The sequence below is a fragment of the Lutjanus erythropterus genome, chromosome 1 (genome assembly GCF_056507025.1).
Source record: "Lutjanus erythropterus isolate fLutEry1 chromosome 1, fLutEry1.hap2, whole genome shotgun sequence".
NCBI classification, from domain to species: Eukaryota; Metazoa; Chordata; class Actinopteri; order Lutjaniformes; family Lutjanidae; genus Lutjanus; species Lutjanus erythropterus.
This window is the reverse complement of record NC_139317.1, coordinates 48,404,686-48,432,650: the sequence shown is the minus strand read 5'-3', so window position 1 is coordinate 48,432,650 and position 27,965 is coordinate 48,404,686. Positions and strand designations below refer to the sequence as shown.

General features: G+C 38.9%; 1 protein-coding gene across 1 annotated transcript; it reads right to left on the bottom strand.

Moving 5' to 3' along the window:
• On the bottom strand, nucleotides 1–27,965 carry vstm2b (V-set and transmembrane domain containing 2B). Its single transcript, XM_084722698.1, has 5 exons — nucleotides 27,282–27,965; nucleotides 26,578–26,765; nucleotides 25,225–25,254; nucleotides 23,069–23,513; nucleotides 1–1,051 (listed from the first exon to the last, which is right to left on the bottom strand). Exons 1-5 carry the CDS (start codon nucleotides 27,352–27,354, stop codon nucleotides 963–965), a joined length of 825 nt encoding a protein of 274 aa, XP_084578824.1. The 5' UTR covers nucleotides 27,355–27,965; the 3' UTR covers nucleotides 1–962.

The following is a 27,965-nucleotide window of genomic DNA, read 5'->3' as shown; positions in this document are numbered from 1 at the left end:
TTTGAAATCTACTTTTTATTACAAAAACAATAAACCTTCATCTCAACTGCTGTTGGCAAGTTACCAATAAATCATTTTATCTCATAGAAATGAAATGTCTCACTTTGATCACCACATATTTAATAAAAATAAACATTATTGGAGGTGATTAACAACAACAATGGTAAGGTGTGCCTTATCTTAATCAAAATATATCAGCTTATTATTTGTTGTTTACATTATGGAACACAGCTATGAGAACAAAAGTAAGTGTGTGTGTGTGTGTGTGTGTGTGTGTGTGTGTGTGTGTGTTTGTAGGAGGGGGCGGACATGGTATATATTGGACTAACACACTGGATGAACAGTAGTTCTGTGTAGTGAAGATGCCTGACAGGGCTACAGCAAAATATGTAAATGATTGACAGGTCATGCTGATCAAATCACCCCCTTCCAAGAAAAAAACAAGGAGGTCACATGTCTTCCATATAACAAATGAAAGTGACTACATTGAAATCAGCAGTAGGACTCACACTGAAATGGTATGTGTTGTCAGATGAGCAGAGTTCACAGTGGAAATGCTGCAAAAGAAAAGTGAGTGTGGAGTGTTTGAGGAGGGCCATGCATGAAGCAGGTGCAGAGCTGAGGCAGCGCTTCATGTGGCCACGCTGTATAGGCTGTGTGTGGATCAGTAGTGATGCTCCCATCATTCACTGTAAGCAAGCACATTTCTCTTCTCCATGCTCTGCTCTTTCAACAGTCGTTTAGTTTTTATCTGTTTCAAGTCTGAGCAGCATCCTTCCTTAGATTTGTCACGTCTGTCCAACTCGCATTGCTTTCACTCCCTGCAGTGATGTGTTGCAACGGCATACATCAATTTAATGTAACCCTCTCTCCACTGGTGGGCACGAACTGCTGCTTGCTTTGTTTTTTTGGTATAGAAAGTGAGAACGTTGCAAGTCGACATAATTTTGGTTGAAGTCTCTTCAGTGGGCCAACAGGAAGGGGAGGAGCTTATGCAGGAACAGGAGAGTGATGCAGAGGAGGGGGTCCATGGTGCTCATCACACCACAGCCTGGATGAGAGAGAAATGTAAAAGAAAAAGAAATAAAATTAGAACAGTATTCCAAAGAAGAACAATTGTAATAGGATAGCAGTTCTCTTTTAAATCAAGCATGGCAACATATGAATGGAAAGTACTGTTCTGGCAACTGCATTTCTAAGGCTGCACTGCCTTGAACTACAAGGCCCTGCAGCACATCGTGAACAGAGCTGGGAAGATCACTGGTGCTTCCCTCCCCTCTCTCATGGACATTTACAATACCTGCTTAAGCCTGCAACCACCAGCCAGTATTGTGAGTGACACCACCCACCAGTCACACAGCCTTTTCAATTTCCTGTCATCTGGGAGAAGATACTAGAGCCTCCAAATTTGCTGAACTCTCTCCCTCTCTACCTCCAGAAAGTCTGGATTGCAGTTTACCCATCCCACACTGCCACACAGCACCTGCTATAAGAAATTGGCTGTGGCTCAGTGGTAGAGCCAGGTTGTCCACTAATCGGAGGATCAACAATTCGATCCCTGGCAAGATACAGAACCCCGATACAGAGGCACCTTGCATGGCAGCCCCACCAATTAGTATGAATGGGTGACATGTGTTGTAAAGCACTTTGAGCAATTGGAAGACTAGAAAACTCCTATATACGTGCACTCCATAGGGATGCACAGATACCACCTTTCTTCAGACCGAGAACAAGTACTTACATTTGTGTACTTACCGATACCGAGTACAGATACAAGTACTTAATAATGCAATTAAAGTTCTTACAATAACTTTTAAAACATGTTTTATTTTCATTAGATGCTCACTTTCTAAATGTAACAAATCATTGTTGCTGTTTTCTGCTACAAGTGTAACCATGGTTACTGTACACATTACATTTTTAGGTTATTTGTAGTAAGTTACTTTACTCATTTTGTGTTCCTTATTAAGCTGTGCAGTTTACTGTGTGGGTGATATATTTCAGTATAATAATTTTACAACATTATGGACTTGCAGAAATAAGTTTACTATTATAAATAGTGGTATATATGATAATTATTTCATTATCATTTACAGCATTTTAACTTGTATTTTTATTACACATTTACATGTGTAATATTTAAGTTTCGTCTTCATGTCCCTCTTGTCTAGAGCTAATTAGTTCCTACCTTTCATTGTTTAGGGGGGACAGGTATGAGTGTGGTGCCATGTGTGCAACAGTTTTGTTGACCCTGTAAAAGTAATGGTTTCAGTCAGGTGTAGGGAACACAAAAAGTCACAGTTGTATGAAACTGTTGCAGGCGGAGCCATCAGAATCAACGCTTTAGCATCAACTTCTACCTGTTTTCATTTCTTGTGTGTTAGCTGTAAAAGAAATACTCTGCTGGTGGATGCTCCATAAAATGCAAATGAAGCTTGCCCATTGAAGCTAATATTGATGTTAGCTTGTTGAAGAAGATAACATTGTAGTGTGATGATGATGAACATTTTTTCTTCTTACACTGACAAATGAGTAAACCTTTCCTTTCTAACTCACTTGACCTCTGGGTTACAGAATAGGCCCTGCCACAACTAAAGGATGGCACCAATGGAAAGGATCCAGGATGTGGCCTGGAGCAGCACTGAGATTTAAGAACAAAGGGGTAAATTTTTCAATGCAGAATTGAAATGTACCTTAATTGATACGTGCCATTAACCACATGAAAAGAATGTGATGTTTTGAGTTAACTTTCTGATTTGGATGCAGGATATCTAAGCTGAAATGCCTCTGCCTGACAGGTGTGGTGTTTGAAAGACAAGAAAAAGTGTAGAGATGTTTAAGATGAAAAACATACTGTTATACTGCTGGTACTGAGTTGGGGTGCTAGGTTTGTTGTTTGTTAATGCCAACAGGAGGCACTAGAGTGCTTTGTTTTTTAGGCTGTGTGCACCAGGGAGCTGCACACAAGCAGACGCTGTTTTACCTGCTCATAATAAAGAAGCCATGTTGTTAAGTCATCCTCTCTGTTGTTTTTCACCAGAGACCAGAGAATTTTCCCACTATGGCCTGAGACACGACAGCACACAACAAGGCGTGTTTGCCGTTTGTTCTGTTTTCATCCTTCTCAAGGGGTGATGAAGACACTGACTGAACACTGACATATTTTGAATCTGACATGTATTGAGCTTTATTTTACTAATGAAATTTCTGTATATTATATGCATTTAGACATGCATACTTTATATACGTGTGTGTGTGTGTGTGTGTGTATATATATATATATATATATATATATATATATATACACACACACACACATATGCATATATATATATATATATATATATATATATATATATATATATATATGTATGTATGTATTGGGACTAGGTGAATTTAACACAAGAATTTACTGCAACTAATTCTGTTATTTAAAAAAAAACCTGAATAAACACATAAAATGCTTCCATAGTTTTTTTACTTTTGAAAACTGGTCACCATTCACTTCTATTGTTTGAGAGATTCTCAAACACTGTTTTCCTGTGAAACTCCAGCAGCACTCCAACAAAATAAACCTGACCCTCAATCAGCATGAGGGTGAGTAGATAATGACTGAATTTTCATTTTTGGGTGAACTATCCCTTTAGTCTACCTTTAGTATGTCTGTCACAAACATATTAACTATACAGTCACTTGGATGATAAAATCAAATACTGTAACTATTTAAAAATACATTGTAAACATTTCATAAATGTCTTGAAAATGTCCTTTTCACAGTTATTATCTAATTATTACAGTAACACTATCATCCATGCATGTGTAAAATTTCCCTCACAACGTGATGCTTTATTTTTTTGCCCTGATATCCTGCTTGTCCCGGAGCTTTGAAAACATTTGCCACAAACAGTGAGTCCCATTCAGTGAGGAAAACAGCAAAGATGTGACACTGCTTTACAAATGTCTGACATGACAACTTGACATTAGCCAGGGGGACAGAGTTTGTCATTTAAACATGCTTTGATGTGTGTGTTCAGACTGTGACCGTGGCTTCACTTGAGATCACTATCAATATTCTGGATGTAGTGATCTCATAGAAATCCCATGTCTGAATGTCTCCTGTGATCTTGGTGTGTATGTGAAGGTTCAGGGTCAGGCCCAGAGCGAACTGCATAATGAGCTGCTGTTAAATGTATTCAATCAGATGCTGAACACATGCAGATTGTACATTTACACCACGTTTTCTTAGTAGGTCTGAGTCTCAAGATATTAGTGAAACTGACACATCCCCCCAATATGCAAGCAGGCCAGATTTCAGACAGCTCAAACACCTCTATTATAAATGTATATATGAAGCTTTATTATAAATCCTTCTATGCTATAATGATGAAGTACTCCGATTCAGCGGCGTCAATGTGCTCTGAGAAACCGAATAAAGAAATGAAATGCTTTGGCTTTTAAAAAGTGTTTATATGATCTCTGAAATAATATGAAATAACTTCTGTACAGGGATTCAGGGATTTTCAATATACCCAAAGACGCTCAAAGTGTGGCAGCAGTGAGGCTTCCTGAAGGAAAACTTACAGTTTCATAAAGCATCTGCTCTGGTGAGCGACAGAGCATTTCCACCAGTAACAAAGCACAAACTTCTTCTAACTTTCTTCTTCCTCTCTTGTTTGACCACACACTCTGGGACACCAACATGTGTCTACTGAAAGATTCATCTGTAAAGATTCATAACCAGCTGAGGCCTAAAATCTGGACTGAATGATAAAAGGCGATCTGATCTGTTGGCGTCTCCCAAACCTTCTTCCACAGCTACTCACAACTCCTCCCACTACTCCAACACCAAGCTCACTCACTCCACCGACTCACTGTCACTGCTGCTGCTTACAAATACTGCATGTTGTTAGCACTGGTTTGTTTTGCTTCACTTAAAAACCTTTCATTTTAATAATGTAATTGTTGTATTTAGTACAAAAGATGTTCAGAATATTCAGTCTTGTTGGTTTCTACAATGACCAGTGGAAAATGTTCTCCAAAAACATCTCAGCCATGAAGAAGAAAGGGACAGGACATCATATATTAAGTGAAATTATTATTTTGTTCGGAATCAATATGTCTACATTTGCATATAATGTTAAGGTATATGTTGTTTCTTTAGCACATCATAATGTAAGAGGATCATGCACTAGAATGGACAGCATAAACCAGGGGTCGGCAACCTTTACAATGAAAAGAGACAGTTTGGGCCCAAAAAAAAGAAAAAAAATCTGTCTGGAACTGCAACTATTAACTTCTCTCTTTTCCCTGAAGACTAGTGTTTTTTTATTTAGCATCCATAACTAACTTATAGTGACGCTCAAGAGTGCCACCAAGCCATAGAAGTAGGGTATGATACTATGATATTTGTATGATATTTTTATGTTTGAGTCCAACTCAAATGCTTATGCTTTGAAATAAACTTGAAAATGTTTTGCCAACCGATAATCTTTAGTTAAGATAATATACTGTTCCTCTTCAGATAAACTTTAATCTTTGAGTTTTAGAAACTTAAAAAAAAATATGTTTCAAAATTTTACGGCAGTGAGCTGTGGAACTAAATTGTCATTATCTTATTTTGGTGCCAGGAAATTAAATGGTTATAATTGAAAATTATACTTAATTTTTTTTTACATATTCTTTCACCTGAATTAATTTACTCTGTATTTTCTAAATACATTTTTGGGGGTTTCCAAAAGTTGAAGATTTAAGTTTATCTAAAGAAGAAAAGTAAATTATCTCAACAAAAGATTAGTAGTTAGTAAATGTTTGCAAAACTTAAGAGTTTGAGCTGGGCTCAAAACTCAAAAATCTATTGTGGTAAGTTGCCTCGAAGTTTTGCGTTGTCTAAACTTTTTCATAGACCAACAATGATAAATGAAATTTAAAATGTATGTTGTTTTTTTTTAAGTTATTGATTTCCATATATATATATCTACATAACATTTGCTACAGTCACAGGGAGCTACTGGTTGCATGCCCAGCATAGAAAACCATTGAAAAACATAGAAACCACAGAGAGTGAACCAGTTCAAATATGCAGTATGATTTTTGATCATACTGTGCTGACCAGTAAAGCCCTCATTTAAAAAACAAAAACTGTCCCAAGATTTATTGCAGGACTCCTTGTCCTTAGCCTGGGACAGCTAATCATCTGGAAAATGTGTGCGAGTCCCTGCAGCTTTGTTTAGGATGAAGAAATGACTGAAAGTGCTGCACAGTCAAGCTAGTGTGCTGTACTTTTATAAAACAAAACAGCTGTGGATGAGAGACCATAGACAGAGTAGATTAATATATTCACCTGGTTCACTGTCTGCAGACTTCGTTCTATGTGTGGGAATTTGTGGAGGAACTGCCCTGACACAGAGAGCAGGGGAGAGGCTGCAACATGACCACCAAAACCAAAAACTTTGAAGTACAGATAAAAGAACCTGTCAGAGCTTCAGCAAATTATTATTTATGTAGCAAGCTAAGCTAAACAGACTGCATACATAACTTTGGTTTTAGCTTGTAACAGTTCACTACAGTGTAAACAAGGAGGAGGAGTTGGTAAAAAGTTGCTTGTAAAAAGTTTCAAACAGTATGAACTTTGGCTAACTGAAAGCTAGGCTCATCATTGCTGGAAACACATCAACAGTGTGTGACAAGTATATGACCACGTATGTGTATAATATGTATAATCATGAATACAGGTCGGGTCACGGGATTTATATTAACAGTTCTGAGTGGGTGGTGATCATCCTCACCAAAACTCAAGTGGGAGCCTAGTTTAGAAGTAAACATGATGCATTGAAGAGTCTAATATATCCCCCACCTGTAGTACAGTGATGCCCTCTCCTCATTGGGAACAAAAAAGAAGCTGGTGTTCAGAAAAAAAAACAAAACGATATGTGAACACGAGGCCTAACTGCAGCAAAGCCACCTCATCCAGACATAAACACACACACAGAGCATCTCAAACCTTAATGGACATTTTGGTTGCGTAGCACTTGATATTGCAGCAGTAAGGGGCGTAGAGCGACAGTAAGATGAGGTCTGCAGCAGCAGCACGGCTCAGTGAACACACACAACCATCAATACATGATTCAGATGTGCTGAAGGTAAAACTTATGACATTTAAATGGAAAACAACATACAAACACCCTCAAGACCAACATATGAACACACACACACGGCCGTGCAGATAAGGGATTGGAGCAGCTGTCAGGACAGATTCTGCAGACAGACATCGAGGTCCTCTGGGTGTCAGTCTGTGTAGGTGTCTGATTCTGTCTCACTTTATTTCATCTTCCTGTCCTTCCCACTGTCTCATACAACATTTACTGCAATGTTACTGCTGTGGGAGAGCTTTTGGACACAGCATACATTATGAAATATCTGACCTATAATTTCTCTTTATTTGCATGTTGAGATACTGGGTCATTCATTGAGAGAAAACATCCACCCACCCTGACTGTCTTTGTCTAAGAGGTTGTGATTGGTGTTTACATATGCAAATGTCCTCAGTAATAAGAGCATGTTTTCATTCTAGGCACTCTTTCACACTACAGTTAATAACCCTGCCCCATACAACTTCATTATCATTCAGTTGATAATGCTGTTTTATTATTTCCATTAAATGAAGCCAGTGTTCAAAGTAAGGAAGACAACTTCATTCTTCTCTGTTTTCCTATCATTTCGTCCTCTTCACCAAGTGTATTAACTTCATCGACCAAAAGCAACACTTCCACCACCGCCACCACCATCCAGACACCATCACTTCTACTACCACTATCACCATCATGCAGTTATACACCACCCCTACCAACACCACCTTTCAGCCACTTTTAATTCTATCACCCACACCATCTGCCAGCTACTATCATCTCTACCACCACCACCACCATCATCCAGTTACCATCATCTTCACCACCTCCACATCATTTCTTCTTCATAATTCATTATTCATATATCCTTTACTCTGACTCTAACCTCTCTGTACAGATGAACAGCTGAATGATGAGGGAAAAGGGTTAAAAATGGTATTTTAATGATGAGTTCAAAAGAGCACTTCACACATCTATTTTATGAGACAGGCGCTTAAGAGAGGGGCAGGTAGGCCTAGAAGTTGCAAAAGAACTCTTACACACTGTCTAAATCGCATTGTAACATTTATTTGCAACCTTCCGGTACTAGACCTTCATCAAACCTTGATTTTTTGTTTGTTTGCCTGATGAAGCTGTAGTACTGAAACATTACAAATAAATGTTACATTGCAAGTCAGACAGTGTGTAGGAGTATTTTTATAATGATAATGAGTACACAATGGTTGAAACCTAATTAATAACCAGGTAGCACAGCTGCAAGGAATGTCATAAATTTTGCTTCATTGCTATTTAATACTAATCCATTTTCAGTCTTACTTATTAAGTAAGTAATTATACTTATATTTTGTCCATTATAAAATAACTTAATTATCAACTATTACACTGTAGCCTACTGTAGCCTATGATGAATATGATATATGAAGCCTTATTTCTCAGTGACACACCACCATCATCCAGCCACTCTAACCTCCACCCTCATCTCCACCACCATCAATATCTGGCCACCACCAGCCCACCATCACCAACATCCAGCTACCCTCACCTCCACCATCACCCCTACCACAACCAACATCAATACACTATCACCTAAACCATCACAAATTTCTAGCCACCCTCATCTCCACCATCCAGCCACCCTAATTTACACTATTACCCATATCACCACCAACATCCAGCCACCATCACCTCTACCACCATCTCTACCACCCCCAGCAGCATCCAGCCAGCACCAGAGCTAAAAAGTAATCTTGAATCTTGGACTTGCATACATCAGGTGTACACAAACACCACTTCAAATGAATGATCATGGTTCTGCTGGATGTGTAAATAACAAACTGTTTGTTGACACATGGGCCTAACACCGTTTTAAAGAAACAGAGAGTGAATATTGTGTTTAGAACTTGTCGTTCTGCTCCGAGTGGTCAGAAATCAGTCATGCTTATCAGTGACGAGGCAAGGCCACCAAACCTCTGATGAGAAATGAAAATATGAGAGGCAATTTGAGACACCTGACAGCTTATCTGTCCACTCCCCCTGCCAGCCAGCACTGCCGTCCCTCCTCCCATATTAATTGTTTCTGCCACTCAGTCAGATGACATTGCAGAAAAGTGACAGATGCCAGCATTTTGGAGCCCCCTCCCCCGCTCACAACATTGGCTGTTATTACTGAGGATAAGGCAGCAGAGCCGAGAGCAAGCACGGGGTAATCTTTCAATTTTGCCACGCTTTTTAACCTTCATCTGTTGTCAGATACTTAGAGCATATCAGCTCAGAGCAAACAGGGAAAAAAAACTGCCTGAGATGGATTCCTCTGGGTTTTTCTGTCAATAGGAAAGTGTCAGCAAGCCACTTAAACTGTATTGGATTTAGTATGTAACAGACACCAGCAGCCTGCCCAGCTGACAGTCCACTAAAGGACTCAAACGTGAAAATATCAGCCTATGCCACTGCAATATTAATCAGGAGCACTTTTAGATTCAAATCTGCACTGGTTTTATGCAACACAAGTCAAATCCATTTAATGTTATTCTTCTTTTCAATCAAAAATTATGAATACAATCTTTTCAAGGTGAAAGCAGATATCATGCTATGCAGTTATTTAAAATGATTTTAATTTGAGATTACAATAATTATAATATATAACCCTTGATCACCGTGAGGCAAATACCAACATATTACAAACCACAGATCATGTCAAAAAAACATTCACATTCTTAAATGGTCCAATCTTGATGCAACATTTAATTCCAGTACAGGTTTATTTAAAGCTGAAGTGTCAGTGCAGATTAATGATTAGCACTTGGTGTGAGTTTCCTCACAGCAGCAGAGGCCCAGTGTGTCAGGATAACCTGAAACTAAAAAGAAGGCTGTGAGATGATTCAGAGAGCAACAGAGCAACACAGGATAACAGCATGTTAGGATGTAAACTTTAACAACACTTGTCTCAGAATGACTGAAGCAGCAAACTAACAGTGATGGAAACAGGAGAGTGTAAAGCAGAGCAGAGCGTCCTGTTTCTGTTCTCCACTGTAATTCAGGGCCGAGTGTCTGAACTTTTGAACCAAATGCTCGTGTGACCTCATCTGCTGCCTTCCAGCTGAAAAAGCTCTCAGCAGCCAATCAGGAATCAACATTTTATAACTGAATTGTGACCAGAGCACACACTGTTACTTTCCCTGGCTGACTGGAAATATGTTTTCACATCACAGATGATGAGCAAAGATAAACAGAGGTTAGGGGGAGCACAAAGTGATTTACCAAATACCCTATTTTTATGGTTGCGCCACTCCTGCAGATTTAAGTGTAGATGTTTTGTGTATCCTTTTAAACACAAATTAAGTCTGACATAACTGGTATCATCCAAACTTTGTGATTTTCACTTGAATTTAAGATAAAGTTTCATTGGTGTTAAAAGTATAATATGCAATAGTTTCCTAAAAAAACAAACAAAAAAACAATGTATATAGATTCAGAAATATAGTCCCTATCAATCATCACTACAGAAGCCAATTTCAATTTTCTTGGCCAATTCCAACTTCCAATTTCTTGGATTATGAGTCTGACCTGCCAAATCCAATTTTTAGTCTTTCTAGGAAGTATTACTGACAGCATTCACAAACATTTTTGCAACTTTTCTTGTAAAGATCAATAATAATAACACTGACTATTAAATAACTTTTACATTTGCCCCAGATTACAGCCAGGCCTTCATATATTAGTATACTGTATTAAGATTATGTACTAGAGGGAGCACGATCTCGTGAGATTCCGTGAGATCTCCTGAGACAGGGCTCACTTTAGTGACTTCATATGATCTCATGGAGAAGCAAATGTAAATAAACAAAACAAAGAGTCTGGGTGAGAAAATGTTTAAGGAGATGCATCAACACAGGTTGTTTATGCTTCAGCCAGAATAGAAGGTGAGATTTTAACTGTCAGTCTGTGAACAGCAGTCTGCAGCTGGCTAACATTAACACTGTTCAGCCACACTATCAGCTGCTCAGCTGATGGTCACCAGCAGTGTTGTGGCTGTGACCAGCGACAGTCTGTATCCCTGCGTGCATGATGTCACCATTGTGCTGAACATGGATGTGAATGTGTAAGTGATGCTGACTGGCTGGTCACCAGTCAAGATCAGTCACGCTGAAAAGCGTCCGTTTCCAGTCTCTGGTCATTCGATCAGTATATCCCTAATCATCACTTCCGTCCACTAACAGCGTGTGGTGGTGTCTGCAGAGACCCTGCAGCCCTCTGCCTGTATTTCTCATTATTTTGCTGTGCTTGGGACCAGGGACGTCCTGGGATTTAGATACAAAGACACAATAAAATCATTAAGATGTTAAGATTATTAATACTAAGTAGAGCTGGGATGTATGGAAAAAATCAAAGATCACAATATATTTGACCAAATACTTCAATGTCAATATATATTGATATCGTTACTACAGACTATAGTGTAGGAATGACTATTGGTGCTTTCACAGCATATTAATGCAATGAGATTTTTGATCAATAATCATCAGTCATGTGGATAGAATGACCAGGTACAACAGTCTGGTAAGTTCATAAAATGGCACTGCTTTACTGTAAACAACACAATATTGATATCCAAAATCTAAGATGACAGCTAGACTCATGATATCAGTATCGTATCGATATATGTCCCAGCCAGACCCAGTATTAAGGAATACAGCAATTTATGACAAAGATATAAAGGTACAAAAGCAAGTAGAAAAAATAAAATAGACACAAAGTGGAAACAAACATGGAGACAACTAAAGGGAAAGCTTGGTGAATTTGTTTTGTTTTAACAACGGCATCAGTGGTGCACTTAACAAATGGGCTGTTTGATTCCAGCAGTGTTTCAGAAAAAAGCAGATTCATAAGCTACAGTAAATGTAGTTGAGTAAAGAGGACAACACAGGATGATCTGGATTAAGATCAGAGAAAAGAATTGTTCTGTGATCAGCCACTGCACTTCAGCTGGATGTAAAATCACTTCTCTGCTGAGTGACTTCACCACTGGTGACTGTGCTGTATTTACTCATTTCTACATGTTCCCTCTGATCAAAACAAAACCATACTGCATGTCCATGTGTTTGCATCACACAGTCACATGTAGATGTTTTTCTATACAGCTGAATCAGTTAAAAGGCCCACAGCAGAGTCACATGTACAGGTTAAAGATAATGCTAGTCAGGTCAGATGACAGATGTTAGCGATAGCATTACATTGTAGACTGATTTAACTCACCCTTTCAGAATAAAGTCACAAATCTCTGCATTTACTGAATGCTGTGCATTTATTCCAACCCATCTCTCCTCATGCTCTGCTGAGGTTCAATAATCGTTTCCCTCAGAGTGACATCATGAATAATTCTCTTCTTCACTCAGCAGATGTCTGCTTGAACTCATTTGCACAATAAATGTGTTTCCGTCTGGTTACTATAGAATCAAACAGCACAACCGATGTTTATTGTATGTACTTGCTACAGCAAATAAAGAGGGAAAAGCACAAAAAAATGTCCTCAACTTTCTGTCAAACTCGCTTTCTGAATTATTTTGAAATAAGAAATAGCCAAATTCATGGTTTTATATCTACAACAACTGTTTTAAATGTGACTGTGAGGGTTGAGAGTCACATTATTATCTTACGCATCATTTACTGGTTGGTTTATCACTTCATCAATCCTCGTCAAAGTTAAGCTTGTGTAGGACTTGGCTTGGGGACTAAAGGGTTCAAGTCCAGCTTGGGCCAAAAATACAGAGTAGACTGGTAGCTGAAGAGGTGCCAGCTGCAGCATCCATCACTCTACCACTTCTCCCACATAAATGACATGTGTATGTGTGTATACAAGTGAATGTAAGTGTAAAATAATTAACAATGGATTGAAAACTGTTCACCATTCACTTCCATTGTTTGGGCGATTCTGCAGCACTGTTTTCCTGTGAAATTCCAGCAGTATTTTGTGGACAAACAAAATAAACCCAACCCTCAATCAGCATAAGGGTGAGTATAATGACTGAATTTTCATTTTTGGATGAACTATCCCTTTAACATATCGTCATAAATGAGGCATTGTCCCCACAAATCATAATCTTCCGATGTAAGCGAACATGCTTGTTTGGTACACACCCCAGCAAAAATCATATTATTGTTCTTCTTTCAGTAAAAATGCAATATAAAAGCAAATATAAATCATTTCACACATAGAATCATGACTTATATCACTCATATGGTATATCATATATTGCAATATCAGTCAAAATAATTGCAGCATGATTATTTTTGTATATCATTCAGCCCTAATTGAATCAGAGATGTAGTGTGGAATAAAGACTGTGCTGACTGTTATTCAGCTGACATTACTGGATTGAATCCCACTAACATGTTGATGGTGGTTATGTGACAGATTCACTGGATGATCCTCGCTGCTTCATGAAATGAATTAAAGTGAATTAGTAGCACAGGTTTCTGAACATGCTTGTGTTATTAATTGAGCTCAAATTAAAATTGTGATGTAAACATGAAGCAGCAACTGTTGAAGCTTTTATGTGCTTCAGTGAACGCATCAAACGACTGGGGGGGTGCAGCAGTGAGGAGAGGCGCAGCGGAGCAATTAAAGATGTCATTGCCATTGCATCAGCGGCTGCTTAAGTTCAATAGTTTGCTCCTTTGATATTGAAGTACTTATTTCATTCTTATAATCTATATACTGTACAAGGCAGCGCTGATATTTCTAATTTCTTTCATTCCATTTTGAGTATTTCTGATCTGCAGAAAAAGGAATATCTAACATTGGATCCTCTCACACAGCTGTAGGTTTTCAGTCATGATTTCACCACATTTCTTTCATTGTGTGGTTAAACATTCTGTCTCATCTACTTCTGCTCAAGTAAGAGCTCTTCATAGTTTTGTAAAATCACTTTTATGCTTTTTATTTACAGCAGCAGACATCTCTTTGCTGCTACATATGGAGAAATTTGTATCAGTAAATGTTGGTCTATAAATGCAGGTCCTGTAGCTTTTGATTTTGAAGTGCAAAAAGAAAAGCTAATATTTACATTTAATATTTTAAATATTAACTTTTTTCCCTGCTAAACAACTCCATTATAAGCCTGCTGTCTTGATGTGCCGTCTTGTCCATGGGTTCAGACTGATGTGGTTTGTAGGTGTATGAAAACAAGCTGCTGTTACCAAGTTTGCAGATCATCTAGAGCCAGGAACACATTGGAAATAAGAAGTTGTGATCAAAAAAACTTGAAGCTTTTCCCCAGGCTTTAGTCAAGTTTGATTAGCTGTCTTTTCATCTGTAAACCACTCTGACTCTTCTGTGCTGTTATTAGCTGCTCCAGCAATAAAAATCTACTTTGGAAAGCTAAGTCAACAACCCTCTGCTTCACAGAATCAATTTCACTTTAATTAAAACCTCACAATGCAGGTACTGCTGAAGACCAAGCGGCCAGCCAGAAGATCTCTTGTCTCTGCAAAATCTTCACCTACAATTCTCTGTGTTTCATCTGATTACAATATAAGAAATCAGAGCACTTTCAAAACACTGCTGGAGTAAGACAACAACACTACATTCAAGTTATCTTTTCCCCAAAGCTGATGTCAATTTCACACAAGTGTTTCATTTCTTCTACCATCACCTGGTGGAGGGCTCCATTTAAACAAAAAATATGACAATCATCCATGTTTTTACAGTCAGTGTGAATCAGTTTAGTTCAATTCTGCCAATGTAGTAACTGCAGCTTCTGGGCAACGTTAGGAACATCGGCATGACTGGGTTCTAAGAGCAGATCCTTGTGGCTGTTCTCTAAATGGTGCTTTTTTCTAGTGAAATGATACCTTTACTAACAGTAACAGTAGTAAGTTACTGTTAGAGATGTGCACAGCTCTTAGGAACATGCAACCTGTGATGTTCAGTTGGATGTGGACACATTCATTGTCGGGGTCACAATTAGGACTGAGAAACTATCAAAGGTAACCAAAAACATTATGTTATTTAACTTCCTCATTTTTGTCGTATTGATGCATTTGATAAATATCCCCAATGCAACTTTATTTACAAATAAAGCAGATTTAATATAATTGTTGTAATTATAAATTATAAATTCTAATGTTTGTAACCTAAAGCCTTTCAGCTTAGTAAGAACACTCAAAATAGGGTGCAGTTTTGTTTTTCCTGGAACGAGCTGCCTTGTATTTTTAATGAATTATACAAAAAAAATTGTAATTTTCTCTTGGTCCTACAATTTCATTGCAAAAAATGCTTAAGAGCATTGCAACATGCATCAGTATTTTTAGAAAAGCTACCATGAAATCAGGCATTTTAAACTGCAACATTCCCAAAATTGGCCCATGAAATCCTGGAGGGACTGCTATATACTCATCTCCTCTAGCTTGTCCCACCCATTGCTATTCTCATAGTTTTATGTTCTTGCTGTTTGTAGTTGCTGTGGCTGTTTTGACTTACAGTATGTTGTACAGTATGAGTTCATGTTCGCTTCTGCTGTAGTGTCAAATGTTCTCAAATTGATGTAAATTGTTGTTAATAACTAGAGATATAATATGCAAATATAGACTGGCCGTCTCTCAACACCCGAGACTGTGACTACAGGTCCCTGCTAGGAGGAGGTTCTATTTTAGATTAGTCTGATTCACCGGATGAACACTGCTGGTACAAGTCCTGCTACTGGTCGCTTTCTGGCATCTGCATCTGTTTTTGAAGTCTGTGGGACAGAGCAAAAAACCCGTGAGCTGTAACCTACATGGTGAAAACAGCAAATTAGCACTAACAGCTGTTACCAGGGATGTAGTCATTTTAATGCCAGAGCTCACCTCCTGACAAATATTCCACCAAAACAAGTTCCCCCTTGACACTACTTTGCAGCAGCACTGTTGCTGCATCCTGGGCTTAGCGCCATCCAAAAGGCTTGTGATTCGTTTAAAGAAATGCAAACTAGACAGGGCATTTTTTTTTTTCTCCTACAGCAGAATGTGTATGTGTGGAGCCAAACCGTTCTCCAGCGCTGAGTGCTGTGAAGAGAATTTTGGCTATGCCAGACTAATTTCAGATTAAATTAAAAAGGATTCAAGTAGTCAAGGACATTTACTGTCATTATACAATACATGGTTGTACAACAAAATTGAAGTTCCCTTATAATACACAATACATACAACACAGATAATTCATTAAGTTCAAATAAAGAAATAAAATAAAAATTCATTTGAAATGAATGTGAACTAGTTCATTTCTTGTCACTGTGAACATTGTAGCTATGACTGTTGGTGCTTTTTCAAAATATTAACACATTGATATTTTTGATAAATAATCATCAGTTATATGGATATAATGACAAAGGACTCTATCTTACACCCGCTGCAAAGCTGGTGTATGTAACTATTGTGTAATAAACTATTTACTTCTGAAACTGCTTCAGAGACACCTGCCCTCTCCATATATTACACATTCTTGTGCTTTAACTTACTAGGAGATCTGTCTCCTTGTTTTAAAAAATCTTCTTTGTTCCCTCAAATCAGCTGTTATGCTGACACAGCTTGCTATCTTGGCACACCTGCTTTTTAAAGGTGATGAGAGCTGACTCTCTGATTGGTTTATTGCATGTTCGGCCTAAAATCACCCATGAATTAATCAAGGCACTTGGGCACACCTGATAGGTGTATCTCGCTATGCGCTGCTGGTGTAAGGGGTGGGACAAAGCAGGAAACCCCTGCTCCCCTGGCACAAAATAGCAAAGGTGGATTTGGATGCATTTTGAATAATAACTTGCACTTCAGATCAGCAAAAGACAGGGCCCTAAGTGTTTAATAGAACAGTTCAATAAGTTTGGAAAATGACATCAATTTACTGTAATGTGGCCAACACTTATGCCATATCATAATATAATCATATCCAAAATCTAAGATTATATCAGTTTCATTTCACCATCAATGGAATCTGTATATTGAACAGCTCTGCTGTACAGCTATGTAGCTATAAGTATTTTAATTTCATTCATGGATGTTGTTTATTATTCAGTAAAAAGAATGACTCAGAATACTTTTTTGAAATAAAATATAAATCCTTTCAGAACAGTTACCAATTGAAATGTGACAAGTAGTCATGATGTTAATGCATCTGTTACTGATGAAATAATAGAAGTGTTGCGTGGTCTGGGTTGTAACAGAGGAACATGCTCTGAATTAACAGCTCTGAAATGGCCAAAACAATAAGACGCATTAAGCAATCAGGCTTTACAGTCAAGCCTCTGACTGTGAGGTTTTATGTGCTGCGTCAGTAATCATCAAGAACACAACCAACAGATGTAGGTTACATAAATGAAAATGAACATACGCTTTCACAACTTCTCTGTGAATTGTTGGTTTGTTTTAGGTTTTGGACAAGCTAAAAACTGTAAAGGAGGATGGACTGTGTGTGTGCAGTAATAACAGGTTATCTCTGGATGTGTGCACTTGGCCTTATCACAGGCTGGGCCTCACTCTCCTGCCTGGCATTTCACACAAAGCACACTGATAACTTTCCATTCCTGGGCTAAAACGCTGTATTTTTCATTTAACTGCACAACTGCATGTCTCCCTGCACATGAGCACCAGAGGGGTTTCCTCATTAGATCTGCGGTGCTCGGAGCAGATGCAGCTGTCTGTGTTATTAGTAACTGTCCTGATTAACACTGATTCCAAGTGTCTGCAATCACTGATAGAAGATGAGCACACGTTACTGCAGCTCAAGTGGAGAAAACATGTCACATTTATTTTGTCAGAAATCATCTATGTCTATTTGTAAATGTTTGCAAATATTCAAAGAAGCAAATCTGCTTCTAAAACATTCACCTTTTCCATTTATTCCTCTCATATTTAAAATAAATGCTTATCAATAAGACCTCATCCTCACCTCCCCCTGCTGCTGGTGACACCAGTTTATGCACTTGTAATTACTATTATTATCACTTTATTATTATTTTACCTTATCTCATTCAATGCATGGACTATAAAAGACCCCCTCCCCACCACCACCACCAATAAAACAATAATGTTAATATCATCAATTACAAAAATGTGCCATGAAAAGTTTTGTACATCATTATTTATTATTCATTTTATGTTTTGTCATTGTATATGTAAAGTCACTATTGTATAGTTTTTTGGCCCAATAAAAAATAAATAAATAAATAAATAAAAAATGTAAAAATAAATAATAATAAAATATTAAAAAAAAAATTAAAATAGATCAAATGCACAGGAACTGCAAACACACATTGTGATATGTGAGGAGTCTTTATATGCTTCTCGAACAAAAGGTTACACATACTAAGCACCCAGCACCACAGATATGAAAATGGTTATAGACCAAACCTTGAGGAAACACTGACTGGAGAGATATTGTGACTAATGTTCAAATTATGGAGAGATTGATCATTTCATTAAATCTATCTAATACTGTGAGGGATGGATTGTGTTTATGACCTCACTCATCTGCTACTGTATGAACTGATCATGTATTTCCATCATTATAATGTCTGTATGAATAACCAGCCATTTGTTCCAATATATTTAGTTGTATTTCTATATTTCTTGAAAAAATTATGTATGAAAGAGGTTACTAATTGGGGAAGTGTCTGGTTAGTCTATTCTCGCCAGTTAAACTTTTTACTAATATTTCACTAATGCACAACACTGTTTAACTGTTGCGTCTAAGATGTTTTGCAGCCGCTCACAACTCGCTGGAGCTGCAGGCCTGTCAGACGACAGCAGCCCCTCTCCCTGCAGCCTGTGCTAATGATTCTGTCATCCAGCCAGGTGGAAAGTGGGACACATAACATCTCGTAAAATCAGCACAGTTTGTCAGTATTTTCATATAGAAAATTAAATAAAGTTGTGTAAGAGTAAACTTGCATATCGAGTGGAGCCATGTGTAACCACATTCAGTATGGGCATGTGGACACTGCACCTGCCACTCCCACAAGGCCACACATTTCAGCCACATTTAATATACGACATATACGACGTCTTTGATTAATGGACGGTCTCATGATTGGCTCACACTCTGTGTACTTAAAGTCAATTCAGAATTTAGAAAGACCACTCTTGAATTCAATGCTCGCAACCCGATGAATAAGTTGCACTGTACTTGAAAAATTGACAGTCTTATCAGTTACTGACAATTTAGAAATAATATTTTAAACCTTCCCACAACAGTCTAATTTCTATGTTTTTATGTCCTTGCTCTTGTTAGTTGAATAGTTGTGTTCATTTTTATGTGTGTTTAAATTACTTTATGTATTGTTTTATCATAATTTTGCTTTATTTATTGTGACTTGCTATTAGACCTGGGTGATATAGCTTTAAAGCCTATCATGATAATGAAGTTTTATATAGGTTGATGTCGATAATCATGTAGGCTGTGACATGCTGTATACTCTAGGGCTGCAAGTGATGATTAATCGGTTAATTATTTCCTTGAGTCATCAATTAATAAAATAAAGTTTTAAAATGTCAGAAAACGGTGAACAATTTAACCTGTCACAATCTTGTTAATTGAAAAATTTGCGTATGTATGTGCACTCCACCGGTTTTTCATCTTTTAACTATTGATCAATCTGGCAATATTTTGGTCCATAAAATATCAGAAAATGTTGAAAAATATTGATCAAAGTCAAAGATGACGTCCTCAAATGTCTTTGTGCACAACTCAGAGATATTCAGTTTACTGAAATCAGAGAATTTAGACTTTTTTTTTCAAAGTTTTATCAAAACGATGAACTGATTAGGAAAATAGTTTACAATTCATTTAATAATTGATTAAACATTGCAGCTCTAGTGCACTCAAAGGGGTGGAAGCAGCTAAGGTGACAAAAACAGTAAAAATCACAGTATTTTTGACCAAATTCCCTGATGTTGTGACAGTATTGGAGCGAAAACTCTCACAAAATCTTCAAACAATGAGATTTTTTTTTTATCAATAATCATCAGAAATGTGGACATAATAACTAAGCTGGTAAAGACGCATGTTAGAAGAGCTTGAACAGTCTGATAAGTTCAGCAAATAACATTATTTTACCATAATGCAGCTTTTAAAACCAGGAAAAGACAACACCTAAAATATGATATAATGTTAACGATATGATATAATATTGATTTATTGCCCAGTTGCTATTTAAAGTATATTGCAGTTTTCCTTTAGATCATCTGCTCAGGAATATTTTGTTCTTATGTTTTTATTTGATGTAAATTCAGGTCTCTCTTGAAAATGAGATTCTATCTCAATGGGATTCATCTCATTAAATAACTGTTTCAAATGTCCAAATACATGCAATATTTTTTCAGACAATGTTTAACATTATCTATTATTAAACTGTGCTCATTTTGTACGGTTTTCTGAATGTTTTCTTTCTTTTAGACTAGATGACTGGTCTGAATTAAACCTTCCATTTAACTGACAGGGAATTTGGTCACCAGGAACATGTATCTCCTTCCCTGTGAGAGGCCTGAATGCTTGATTGAAGCTGTGGGAACAGAGAACTGATGCTCATCTGAAATGACTTGCAAACACAGAACAGCAGAAAAAATATCAACTCTAACACCTGTGACTGCCCGCTCTCTGTTTGCAACATAATGCCAGGATATTGGAAATGTACATGCTGGAGTCACCCAAGCCCGTCATATCAACACGTGGTACCTGCATGTCTCCACTAGACTTGGATGAGTTTTAATTATTCACATGCACGCTTCATCGAACAGAACTGGGGCAGGTAAAAGAGCTGTGGGGAAGTAGATTACTAGTCTCCACCCCCCTCCCATCCCTCCCCATACCATCTGGCAAGCTGCCGCTGGCAGAGCCACTGTCATGAAGAGGTGTAACACGATCATACACAAGACGACAAAAAAACGCTCCCCTGATCTGAAGAGGTTTGGGGTGTGTGATGTGGATGAGGTGGGAGGAGGAACATATGATGAGATGACAGAGAACACTGAACTGAGTGATCACACTCTTCACATGAATGCAGAAATGTTCATACTCCACACCAAATCTGAGTAATGTTTTTTCTGACAAAGAAAATATATTTATTATGATAATATCTCCGCTCCCATATGCTGTACGTACACATAAACAGGTTGGTGTGAAATGTGGTAGAACAAGGTTTGCGTTGAGGAGAGTCACTACTAGAGATGGGAATTGAGAGCTGGCACTAACACGGACACACGGTGCTGTTATCAGTATCTATGTAACATTAATTTGCTCTAATGTTCTGTGTCTTCAGTTCTAAAAGTGCTTAAAAGGGCTGGAATTAAACATAACATATTCATATGTATATCAAAGTACTGGACTTAAAATTAAAAGTCTCTTGTCACAAAAAAGTCTTAAGTCTCTTTTCCTCTCTTCCTTTAGAACATCAAAGTGATTCACTTAAACGCTGCTAAACATAAAAAAATTTGAATGGACAGTTACAGCTTTAGAATAAATAACGTAAAAGCTACACAACGCACTTGTCTTGAGTCAAAAGGTAGTAAAATGGGTGTCGGGTGTTTAATTTCCTATTAATTCTTTACACTTTGTTTGGTTATTTTTTATTATTAAGAAGAAAAGCTAAACTTCAAACCACAGAGATTCAGTTTGAAGCTACAAAAGTACTGAGAGCTGAAAACTGACTGACACTTTTAAAACTCTAGGGGAAACACTACAACTGGGATTGTAAATAAGTCAACATGTCAATGCAGTGTGACATGGACATGGACAGGAAATAGAATTGAGTGAATTGTTGTCATTTAGAAATGAGATTGCACAGCTGTATGACTTGAGATTGTGAACTTTACAATTAATCATGCAGCCCTATTGAAAAGTATTTGCATACAAACCGGATATCAGCAGCAGCAACCTCATGGTACACTTTAATGTACCACACTGTATAAATCTGAAGCAGTGCAGTGTGTTTGACTGCTTCAGCAAACAGCTGTTGCAGCTAACTTTAGCATCACATCCTCAGTGCAGCCTCCTGGCTCATGATATGATAAGCCAACAAAAAATGTGACTGTTTGGACCTTGTCAAGTCAAAGTAACACTCGCTATTGTTACAAAAATAATTCTGTAGTTATTAACTCAGGACATCAGACAAAGTCCAACAATGACAAACCATTCTCCATTGCTCGGCCAGGGAAAACGACATGAATCCAATCGTTTTTTAGACTTTGCAGCTAATAGCTATCATAGCATAAATGGCTAAATGCTAAGTTTGAGCTCGGTGTGAACTATCTTGATAAACAGAGAGAACTCATTTTGTTTTGAGACAACCACAGCCCTTAACCCCAGGTACCAGTTAGCCCAGTTAAAGGACTGTTGAATCTTTTCACATCTTTTTGTACATCTTTATTTTTTTGCATCAAATAAAGTAGTATTGATGAGAGTATTGATAAGATTATCAATTAGTATCTGTCAATAAACAGTAGCAATATTGATAAAAATCTAATGATACCCATCCCTCATCACTACTGCTGCCAAAAGAAGAAAATATGTAGATTACACACCTAATACTGCAGGCAACCATATGTCCTCCCACATGCTATATCTCTGTATCTCTGTCTCTGTTTCCAATATGTAGCAGCAATTGTACAGACTTAAAAACCTGACGGCAGGTGCAACTGATCTGAAGACTCTCAGGTGCCTCAGAGTGAAATATCTTCCACAACAACATGGAGATAAGGAGTTCATGTCAGAGAGAAACAACAGCACATTTACTCAGATTTGACTTTACAGAGACAGATGAACCCTGAGACAGATGCAGACCTGCACAGCAGCCTCACACACTCTGCTGAGCTGTGAGTGTGTGTGTGTGTGTGTGTAAATCTCAGGTGCTTCCTCACTTCTGCCACCACAAGGGGTCACTGTGGCTCTGTTCCACCCCCATTCCCAAACCCTCACTCACCAGCTCCATGCTGCTGCCGGAGGATGGCTGCATTCCCTGGCAGCGGCGAGGCAGAAGACTTGGCCACTGAGGTGGTGGTGGACGAGATGGACGGGAGGAGTCCAGGCTGAGCCTGCTGAGGCACCCGGTGCTTCCCCTGCCCTGATCTCTGACCTCCTGCCAGCCCCTGGCCAGGCTCTGATGTGGCCCTGCCTACTCCTCCTCCTCCTCCTCCCAGCGCTGTGTTGCTATTCCTCAGTGGCCAGCGGTTCTGGATGTGAGACACGGCCTCCTCAGCCACCATGCCGTCACCCAATGTGACATGCAGCGCGGCATGAACCGTAAATTCCTGAGTCTCGTCGGCCCACAGGTCAGACACGCGGCACTCGTACACGCCTTCGTCCTCCTTCTTCACCTTGGACAGGCTGAGGCGGTGTGAGATGGCGTTGCCCTGAACACGCACAGTCTGGAACCCAGGACAGAAACAAATGACAACACTTGAACAACTTGCAGTTTTATTTTACATTAATCATCATGTTAATAAGGCAGCTCCATGTTTTGACTTACAGTGGAGGAACAGGCACCAGCAGACTCATGACCCTGCATTAGCTGCTCAGCAGACCGACACATTAGCTCTTATAGAGCCTCAATTATCTCTAATAAGGGCACATTTTAACAGCAAAACCTTAACATTTTATTAAAGCTCAACCTGCCACAGTATGTTTAACACAGAGTATTTTAGAAGTCTGAAGACTTCATGAGATAAAACATGTCTGAAGAAACTGGGACAGCAGAAGACTGAAGAAATTCTCAGGTGGATAACAGTCACAGCATTTCTTTGACTAACAGATCACTTGATTTACATGAAAAATGTTATAGGTATGTATAAAAAAGATGACAAGATGACAAGATCAAACTTTAATTTACTAGAAAGGATCAGAAGCTTGTTTTTCATGAAAGGAGCGAACAAAAACTAGAAATCTGGCCTCCCTCCCTTACAAAGACACTGCATCAATGAATTAATGTCACACTGAAGTCCACAGAAGATCCTCTACAGTGTTAGAAAAAGGCTCACAATGTTTAGTCAGATTTGGGAAGCTTTCATAGAGGCCTTACCTCGTCTCAAATGTGATGACACTCAGCTGCTGTTTTAAGTGAAACTGAATCTAATTGTATTTTATATCCAAAGATATTTTCATGTTTACATCATTAAAATGACAATTCTTTTGGTTTAATATGACTCTAAGTGCAAAGAACCGAACAGGTGTTTGGGGGTGGGGTGGTAGGTTGCTTGTCTTTTTGCATTGTCATTATTATTTTAATGGAATAGTTCACCCAAAATTCAGTTATTATCTATTCACCCTCATGCCGATTGAAGGTCAGGTTTAGTTTCTGTGAAACTGGAGTTTAACAGGAAAAATGGAAGTGAATGGTGACCAGTTTTCAAACGTAACAATAAACAACAGAATAAAAACATCAAATGCCTCCATACTGCTCGTCTGGTGTAATCCAAGTCTCCTAAAGCCCCGACATGACAAATTGACTAAAGACATGTTTTTATACCACATTTTTAGCCTGAATCTTCACTGTAGATCCTTGTGCTGGGGCTTTAGGAGACTTGGACTATGCCAGACAAGCAGCATGGAGGCATTTTATGTTTTTTTTCTTTCATTTAAAAACTGGTCACCATTCACTTCCATTGTTTGGGAGATTCTGCAACACTGTTTTCCTGTGAAACTCCAGCAGTGTTTTGTGGACTAACAAAATAAACCAGACCCTCAAACATGATGACGGGGTGTAGATAATGACTGAATTTTTATTGTTGGGTGACCTATCACTTTAAGAGAAGAAAGAAAGCACATGCTGTATTTCTTTTCTTCTTGATTCTCATTTTTTTCATTTTTCTCTTATTTTGTCATTTCAAACAAAACACTAAGCAGTGAAAAACATTCTGGTTCACCCAACCAGTCAGTCAAGTAAGAGTGTCACGTTTTCCATTTGTCATTTAATGGAGTCATGATGAGGCACAGAGAGTGATTCAGCCTGAAGAGACGAGAGAAATATGACACTCCCCCCTTTTAGTCAGAGTGTCTCTGTGTGGTTTTGGAAAATAAAGGTCTGCTAATCACCACTCTTCAGTGTGTGCTTCAGTGTCTGTCAGGAGAGTGGACACTTACGCTTATTTTAGTGGCTTCCCTTGGAACGACCTGAGAAGAGAAAGAATTGTACATCACACGTCTGCAGCATGATTATCACTGAGAATTTCATCAGCTGTTCACTGACGAAAACATGTACATTACCGGCAACAATAACACAAGATTTTTCTTTCATTTGGCAGAGAGAGCAAACAGCAGAGCAGAGAGGGTTCTGTACATTTCTCAAAGACGCCATTGATAACCTCTCCCTCTCTCTTTCTGTCTCCTCTGCTCAGTCTATCCTCACTGCATGTTTTAATGTCTCTAACACGCAGAAGAAATGCTGCATGTTATTGTCTCTGACTCCTCAGATGGCAGAGAAAGATTCAGACTGATCTGTTGTGCTGAAATGAGAAGGAATTCCCTCTGTGTCCTGCAACAGTCCTCTATCATGGCGCTTTTAGGCAGCAGACCTGAGAGGAATGTAATGCTCTTGATAATTAACAAGTGGCCTTTCTGCAGTCCGAGTGGCGTCGCCCTCATCCTGAGTAACGCACTTGCTCTTTCACTTGAAACAAATGACGAAGCCGAGGTCAGACACATGTCAGGAGGATATTATGATAAGCTGATAAACTGCGTGATGTATGGATTTATCTCACTAAAGTAAGAGCTTGTTATACACACTTGCAGAGTGTATAACTGTTGATTGCTCACAAATGCACATATGCAAATTATCATAAAATGTGCTTCAAATATGGAGCAGTTCAGATAACAGTGTTTGTCTAAAAAATACATAAAGATCATGTATGGCACATGTAGAAAACTGACGGTAGCAAAATAACAAATGGACAACGATTATTTTCATCATTGATTAATATGTTCATCATTTCTTCAAATTATCGAGCAGTTGTTTGGTCCAGAAAAAGGCAGAAAATGTTGAGAAATGTTGATCTTGTTTTGTCCACAGCTAAAAATATTCAGTTTACTGTCAGAGACGAGTAAAGAAACCAGAAAATATTCACTTTTTAAAAGCAGAATTAATAGAATTTTGACATTTCTTTAGTAAATGACTGAAAATGATTAAGTAAAATCAATCAAAATAGTTGAAGATGTATATAACAGGCAATTAATAATTGATAAATTGTTGCAGCTCTATGAACATTAGTAAAAATCACAATATATTTGTCAAAGCAAAATGTGTCAAAATACCATTTTAAAGGAAACAGTGGTGCCGCAGAGATGTCCTGACCAAAAAAAACATCTTTGTCTGGTACAGATCCCCTCAAAAATCACTTCATAATCATTTAAATTGTTTTTATCATACAGATATAAATGTCTAACATAAATGTATAATTTTTCCAAAACTGTTCAGTCCTAGGTCAGTGTTGCAGGTACCTTGGCTCTGTTGGCTGGAGCGCTGATCTGCAGCTCATGAGGCAGTTCTTTAGAAACGTCCTCCTTCAGGTACCACCACTGGATCTCCAGAGACATGGGCGCCGCGCTGACAGCCTTGAAGGCGCAGGGCATCTCCACATCCTCTCCCTCCCCCACACTCACATCTTTAGGGACTTCAGTGAATGCAGCTTTGGTGGATGAAGGGGAGAGAGGCACAGATTAATGATGTGAGAGTGCTCTGTGTGTGTGTGGTGTGTGTGTGTGTGTGTGGTGTGTGTGTGTGTGTGTGTGTGTGTGTGTGTGTGTGTGTGAGAGAGAGAGAGAAAGAGTTTGGCCTCTGTGTGTTTTGGTCATCATGCAGACTTGTTCTGCTCCTATTAACTGTGATTTACAGACTGGAATGGTTTTATTAGAGCTATAATCTGCCTCCAGCTTTATTTGATCAAATCGTGGAGAGCAGTTCTCCATCTTCATGACGGTGTGATGTGGCCACAGCTGGGTCACACTATGTTTTCCTTTCTTACATTTCTCCAACTCTTCACTCAGAGGGAAGGAGAGTACCGTAAAAACGCACAGGCTCATTTTAACACTAACAGGACGCATGTTTAACCCGCAAACAGCTGACATCTATGTCCAACTGGAGCTTTTTAAAAGCCACCGCCGTTAGAACCTCCTCTCTCCTCTCCTCTCCTCTCCTCACTTACCGTCTGCACAGATCATAAAGGGCGCATTGAGGATGAAGTAATAGAGGAGGCTGTAGAGTCCCGTTCTCTCCATGTCACAGTGAGGCTCGTCACTCTCAGCACGGACATGAGACGGTCAGTTGACCTGGATGTGTGGCGTCCTGTTAACTGCCTGCTCAAACAGCTCCAAATATGGGCATAGAAGAAGAAGAAGCAGAATCCAGAGGAGCCGCAGCATCAGCCGGCCAGCATGTATGATCCGAGCATGATGGACCCGGAGACAGACAGCAGGACCCGGAGACAGTCCACAGTCCAACAAGTCACACAAGTGGCCGTTAATCCCAGTCAGGGTCAGTTATTCCGCTCTGCGCCGTCTGGAGGTAAAAACACAACTTCCCGGTCAGAGAGCTGCTCCTCGTCATCACCCCGCTCTCCTCTCCGGGCTCCGCTCCAACACCCATCACATACCCAGCGCTCCTCTGTGCGCGTGACACACAGGACACCGCGAGGACGGACAACTTCCCCCGATACCGAGAAACAGCAGTGCTGCTGGGAAAAGAAAAGACACGCGTCTGTCTGCGTCTGAGCTCCCCTCTGTCTCTGTCTTCTCTGTCTCTGCTGTCACACACCCGCAGCCTGCGCGAGGATTAGTGTGCGTCGCGAGCGCACCGAGAGGAGGCGCGAGCAGCATCAGAGCTCTCTCTC